Source organism: Myxine glutinosa, chromosome 9, assembly GCF_964187855.1.
Source record: "Myxine glutinosa chromosome 9, kmMyxGlut1.1, whole genome shotgun sequence".
Lineage (NCBI taxonomy): Eukaryota > Metazoa > Chordata > Myxini > Myxiniformes > Myxinidae > Myxine > Myxine glutinosa.
In genome coordinates this window covers 17,772,177-17,779,497 of record NC_136269.1, presented here as the reverse complement: position 1 = coordinate 17,779,497, position 7,321 = coordinate 17,772,177, and the positions used below count along the sequence as shown (strand labels likewise).

The 7,321-nt window shown below is 45.2% G+C and overlaps 1 protein-coding gene across 1 annotated transcript in view; it reads right to left on the bottom strand.

The window, feature by feature from the left end:
• Window positions 1–282: 282 nt before the first annotated feature.
• The window catches only part of LOC137434748 (beta-2 adrenergic receptor-like), a 16,715-nt gene continuing 9,676 nt past the window's right edge, over window positions 283–7,321 (bottom strand). The window contains exon 2 of the mRNA XM_068127865.2: window positions 283–2,497. Within this exon, the coding sequence (XP_067983966.2) occupies window positions 1,304–2,497 (1,194 nt within the window). The 3' untranslated portion in view covers window positions 283–1,303. The remainder of the gene's footprint in view (window positions 2,498–7,321) is intronic.

Below are 7,321 nucleotides of genomic sequence, written 5' to 3'. Positions count from 1 at the left end.
TGTGTCTCTTTCTCTCTCTCTCTCTCTCTCTCTCTCTCTCTCTCTCTCTCTCTCTCTCTCTCTCCCTTTCTTGTGCTGCTGCTCTCTTTATTATATGTTTTTATCTGTTTCATGTGCTTGTTGTTATGCGAGCCTCGACTTGGTGTACAAAAAACCCCCATACAACCATAAATAAATAATAAATCTCTGAATAGGGTAAAAAGAAAAATAAATAGTGGAAATAACTTTTCAACAAACACATTATATACTTTACAGATAAACAGTGCTCCTCTGATCCTCGGATTCTCATTGTGCATTTTATTGTAAATGCGTTAAATATGTGCATTAAATGTTTGGAAACTTTCCGAGAATGGTGAAAGTGTGAAATTATGAAAGTGACATATGGGTGCAAAACAAGCAAAATATTCTGTACGTCATGAAAGAGTGAAATTTTTTCCAAGTCAATGCGCGCTCAGAGTGTGTTTCACAATGTACAATCATAAGTCAATTGTGGAAGTTTTGTTCCATCGGCCTCTGGCGTCACGCTGCCCCATTTTGGCTCATCGCTTATCGGGGTACTCCTCCACTGGTACTCGCTCTTCTCCCTGGAAGTCTGGTAGGCCACGTCTCCGAGTGATGCTGTGCAGGACCACAGCTGCCAGAATGACGCGACAGACCCTCTGCGGCAATAAGTGTCCTTTTCAAGACCAATTTCCATGAAGAGCACCGTTTGGAAACTCAAAGGTTGGTGTTTAAGGACTGGTGGGGAGGGAGGGGTTGGTGGGGGGAGTGCTCCCTTGAGTTTACAAAAAGTTTGAAGGAATATCCTCAAGAATATTCGATTCAAGTAAAAATAAATGAAGGAAAAACTTAAGGGGAAACTTGAGGAAATATTTAAGTAAATCCTCAATTCTTTCCTGAATAATGTTTTATGCAACTGGGTCCATTTCCTTAAAATCCCAAAATACCACTGAAATAATTATCATATTTGTTTTCCAAACGTGAACTGTACTGAAAACAGAAAACTGTTTTTTAGACTTGAGAAAGACCATTGAAAAAGCATATTGTTGGAATGTTCAGTAAAATTAGGGACTAATAGATTTTCAATGAACTTCCAGACTTCTTGGGTCTAGTAAAGGATGTGCGAGGCACTCAGTACAGAGCTGGATGTGTTGATGGTGGTTCTTTCTTTATCCTTTTCAGATTTGCCTGTTATTGTAAAGTTTTACAATGTCAGATAACTGTTGCAGACTCATCCGAATGGGACTCCATGATACCGGCCGAAACCCATTGATGGCTTCCTTTCCTTCATGTCTCTCAATGTTCACGTGACCATGGGTTGACAGGGCAGGCTGTGTGCTTCCATTAGAGTCTGCGTGAGAGGATCGACTCTGGGTTGTGTGGTTGCTCCAATCATGGGGATGGCCGGTGCTGGGATCGCTTTTCCAGGTGTGCGGCGCAACCGATCTGATAAAGCGAAAGATCGTGGGTTGGCTCCAGTAAGACGCAGAGATAAATACTCGTCACTTTCACGAGCCTCTTCGGCACCTGAAGCAATGGAAAAAACAGAGAAAGAATGGCTTTGACTGGTCTGGGGCCACCCGGGGGAAACGCCAGTTCCACGGCTCACTCGCTGGGGTGAGGTGCCGAGACGGGGACTCTTGAGGGCGTGGGTATGACGAGGAGCGCGACGCACACTGAGGCGGGAATGCACTCTTTGTCTGAGTGTCCCGAGAGCTTTGCGGAAGCGTTTGCTGAGCAATGCGTACAGCAGCGGGTTCACGGCCGAGTTTGCGAGCGATAGGAGCGACGCGAGCATCACCACGCCTGAAGGCACCAATTCAATGTCTGGATCATCCCCTGTGTATTGCAGCGCTTGAATGACATTCACAGTCACAATGGGCAACCAACAGGAAAAAAAGGCAAATATGACAAGTAGAATCCGAAATACTCCATGGTACTCGCGGCCCGGTGCATTGTAACGTGCAAACATGTCATTCCGCCGACTCCGCGCACCTGTAGTCGTCTCCAGCTCCAAGCTGTTTTGTGTTTCATTCGAGGTCGGTTCCATGCCAGGTGGTCTCTTTTCATCATCAGGACCGTGAGAGTTACCATTATGCTTTAGCTGTGCCTCCAAATGGTGTATCCGGCGTGCGTGGTGTCTCGCCACCTGCACGATGCGCACGTAACAAAACAACATGACGGCACCTGGCAGTAAAAATGAGCTTGTCGCCCAGAAACCGGCATAGCCAGTGCTGCTGCTCCAGTCCACCGCACAGCAAAACGTTCTGGGGCTATAGGCAAAACGACCCCAGCCGAAGACAGGTGGGCTTGATGTGAGCGCCGCTTGAAGCCAAGTCCAGAAAACTGCGGCGAGTGTGCGGCGGAGCGTGCTTTGTGAGCTGTAACTCAGGCAGTCGATGATGGCATGGTAGCGATCAAGGGCTATGGTAGCAAGCGTGATTACTGAAGCGCTGCAGTATAGAGTCGATGTGTATCCCACAAAAACGCACAGGCCCTGCAAAGCACAGAACAGCTCAACGCTCACAGTATTATTCTCCATTAACAGAAAACACTTTTTATACTGACTTTTTCAGCATTTATAGGCAGGGCATATGGCGTTTCAATCTGATGGGCAGTGCCTTCAGAAAGTATTCACACCCCATGACATTTTTCACATTTGGGTATGTTACACTGTTACAGCCTTAAATTTAAAATGGATTAAATTGAGATTTTTTTGGTCACTGATCGATACATAACACCCAATAATGTCAAATACATAAATATATATACATATATATATACATATATATATATATATATATATATATATATATACACATATATAAAAAAATATATATATATACATAAAAATATATATACATATACATAAAAATATATATACATATACATAAAAAAAATAAAAAGAAAAAAAATAAATAAATATATATATATATATACATAAATATACGTATATATATATATATATATATATATATATATATATATATATACATAAATATATATATATACATAAATATATATATATATATATACATAAATATATAAATATATATACATAAATATAAATATATATTGTTACGGAATCGGACGACGGCTCTCCCCTTAGCAAGAGGTGGTTAGCCCCTTGTCTTGTTAAGCTGACCATCTCCGCTCCTGGTACTTGTAACGCTCTCCCACGGGATGGAACGGATCAGGGTTATGGGTCCAGGGTTTATCCCGAATACCTTTATCCGTCCCTCCGCAGAACAGGGAGACAAGTACCGCTCGAACCCCGGTTTTAGATGGACTAATTGCCGAGCGCTTTTTAGCAACCTGGAGTTCGGGCCGTTAACAAGGACTAACCCGATTCTGAGCGTTGGCCAAATCGTGCCACAGGTGTTCAATGGGTAAAAGACAGGGACGATCGGACGAGCATGAAGAAGAAGGCAAAGGTAGGAAGAACAAATATTTATTATTATTTACACAAGACTAAAGGAAGAAAAGAAGAACGAAGTACTGCAATTTACAGAAGAAGAAGAAGACACAGTGCAATCCTTAAAACAAGCTTAACTTATACCCCAAAGACAGCACGAACAGAACAAACTCACATACACGAATGGGAGGAAATGGCAATGGTAGGAATGCTGGCAGAGGGACACGGTCCAAGGAGATGGCGGGCAGGAAGGTCCGGGGCCAGTGGCGCGACGTCGAGGTCCCGCTCGAACGTCCACGCTCCGGTTTGGCAGCGAGCAAGGGGGCGGCAGGCACACGTATCTGGTTTTACGCGGCAGGCACACGTATCTGGTTTCACGCGGCAGGGTTGATTTCAGCTTGGACATGCATCTGGCTCCCTCAATCATCTGGTGGTGGGGGCTGATGCAACGGGTTTTATAACCCCGCCCTCTTGAGCCATACCCACGATCTTTGGTTGGTCGTTCGGGGCTCCACCCTTGATGACGATGGGCGGGCCACGCCCTTCTTCTCCGAGCTGACCGCGTGCGTAATGGAGCCTGAATGCAGTTGGTAATGCTGTTGGCAATGCAGTTGGCAATGCAGTTGGCAATGGAGGTTCTGGGGCCATCGAAAGGGGATCTATCTTATTTCATTTGGTGCAGCGCAAGGTCAACTAGTGGAGACTAGTCTCAGCCTTACCTGAGACATATAATAAAGAAATAACTATAGAGAGGTTCTATGGTGGCCCACGTGCTTGTACATGGACTAGCTACGGTGCACTCATTTCAATTAACAGCCAATTAAGGGGGAAATGTACACGGGGGGTTATTAGGGATTTTAATACTAAATTTGATAAAGTGAAGGTTCTAAAAACCATAACAATATATATATATATATACATATATATATCTCAGCCTTACCTGAGACATATAATAAAGAAATAACTATAGAGAGGTTCTATGGTGGCCCACGTGCTTGTACATGGACTAGCTACGGTGCACTCATTTCAATTAACAGCCAATTAAGGGGGAAATGTACACGGGGGGTTATTAGGGATTTTAATACTAAATTTGATAAAGTGAAGGTTCTAAAAACCATAACAATATATATATATATATACATATATATATATATATATATATATACATATATATATATATATATATATATATATATATATAAATATATATATATATATATATATATATATATATATATACATATATATATATATATATATATATATATACATATATATATATATATATATACACATATATATATATTGTTACGGATCGCGGATTAAGATGTTATTTACCGAGCGGTGGTATTGCCGCGACCTAACAGTTATTCCCCGACTAGACCCCGATTCCACCCGACGTTGACCAAGTCGCGCTATGCTAAATCAATGATTTAGAAAGGACACAACGACTGGGATAAATGAATGACACAAGGGGTACAGTTCTCAAGACCTCCGGAGGAGGATATAATTAGTGGTGGAAAAGAAGGGTAGATTACAAGGTAATGAGGGAAAGACACAGAAAAGATGGGCACTTAGTCACAGTCTTATCTTATCCCCCGACAGACCACAGACAAACGGGACAAGACTGACTTACACAGGGATTGATGGCAGGGAAGGACAGGCAGTCGATAGCACAAGGTGCACCTTGGCTCAGGGGCAGAATCAAACACGGTCCGGTCCAGAGATGCGGGGAGGTATTGCAGCGCTCGGAGGTGGCGTCTCTCTTCCTTCAAGTCCAGCGCGCATCTGACGTCACCTCCCTCTTCCTGCGCATGCTCAGCGGGGAGTGACACGCCCTCGGCTCGTTAGCTCCGCCCCAGATGGGATCGGTCCGCCGCTTCTATTGGGTGCGGGGGGTTACCGGGCTCCGCCCTTGACGAGGAGCTGACAGCGAGCCCCTACGTGGTAACCCCGTCGAGCACATGCTCAATGGCGGCTAACCAAGCCGGAGTGAGGACGCGCACTCCCCACGCCGCCGCCGTTGTTGTTGCTGTTGTTGTTGTTGTTGCTGAACCGTGAGGAAGAGCTGTGGGGAGGTATTGGGAGGTCCTAAACTTCCTAACGGTGCCATACAATCACATTCTGGTGCAACGAAGAGTCAGAATTAATGGAAACGAGTCCTTAACTGACATAGACTAAGAATAACTAGCAAGATGTCCTATAGTTGTCTACGTGAGATGCGGTGGACCTGGATGCGACATTTAATGGGGGAAATAGGGGAAGGTCGGGTCTACAGAGTGTTGTTTACAGAAAATGGGACTAGGGAATGGGGGATTGGGGATAGTTGGGAAGTATTGGGGAAATAGGGGAATATTTACAAGCGGATATGGATGGAGGCCAATCTCATATCCGCAACATTGCACCCTTCTCTACCTCGGGGCGTCCCGACCCGATAAATTTTTACCTACGTTAGTGTGGCACTCAGATGTAGTTCCCTCTACTATTAACTCAACCCTGAGTGCGACAGTTTTACAGATGTTCACAAATGAGTAAATATGCCCCCCTGCGACGTTGCACCCTTCTCCTCACAGAAACACACCCACAGGATAACCGAATCGCGGAAAGAATCCTCAAACTAAACATACAGCCGGTAGGGAGCATCATTTATACAACACTGATATTTACACTACGATCCAGGACCTGTTCTTTGAGGAACACATGCAGATGTTATGCATAGAGAGAGAGCACGCATGCCAGCATCGATACACCAACCCACGAGTGCCCTGTGGCCCTACGGCCTTTAATAATGTGCAGAGCACCCCGTCCAAGCACCAAAAGCACCACCCCATCATGTACAGTCAGCACCATCCGGTGCACCAATAAAGTGTTCATAGTCACCGGTGGTGTCGCAGCCGGCCGATGTTCTGCCGCTGGTCTTGCCTTCATGGAGCACTTGGCCTTCTGGCTTCCTTAGAAATAAAGAAAGGCGCCAACCGCGTCCATTTCTAAATTGTGGCCGTCAGGGGGGCCAACTATAAGTGGTTCACCTGTATGGCATAGGTGCCACGTTGACCCAAAGGTCCATCAACGGGTGGTGCTTGCCCGCAAAAGAACTGCGGTCCATGGTGGGCGGCCACAAAAATTGCGGTCCATATGGTGTATCGATCCAGGCAGCAAGCAGCGAAAGTACAGGCCCACAACTGCGGAGCCAGCACCTCTCTCTCCTCTCTCTCTGCCCCAAAGCCAGATCCTCGGAGGTGGGAGACAAAAGAAAACAAGTGAGTAAGGTGGTAAGGGCGCAAAAGTGCACGCAATATTAGGTAATGCACACTAGGGGCACATGGGAACCAGGTGAGACAGGTACGTTCCTACCGTACGCCCCCCCCTCCCCACCAGGTAACCTACATTGCCCCTCCCTTACCCCTTACTGTATCCACAAAACACAACACTACCTATAAACATCTACTTTACACATCAACAAACGTCCCTACTGTCTTCCCCGTTCCTCCCATAAACCAAATTCGTCTTCTCTCCCTCCTAACCAATCAAATTTGCCATTTCCAACTCTCATCAAAATTTGCCATCACCAATTCATCATTCCCTCCTAAGGAGGGAGAGATGGAATCACCCCAATGTCTCATCCACGTCGTGATGCGTCTCACAAATCCAAACAGCAATTCTCATTTCCTGCAACACAGAACAAAGAAACACAGGTGTGGAGTCATCATCACCACCTCAGGTAAGTGGCTGCGTATGGTGCGACAGGTTCATCAATCCTAACTATTTCCTAAATGACTTTAACAACTTTACATTACCCGGGGTCTTTCCCTGCCAATCCATTGGCCAACTTACACTATGGGTTCTAAAAACCAATTCCCATTGACCAAACTGTGGTGCTTCTCAATTTGGGGTCTCACTCCCCCG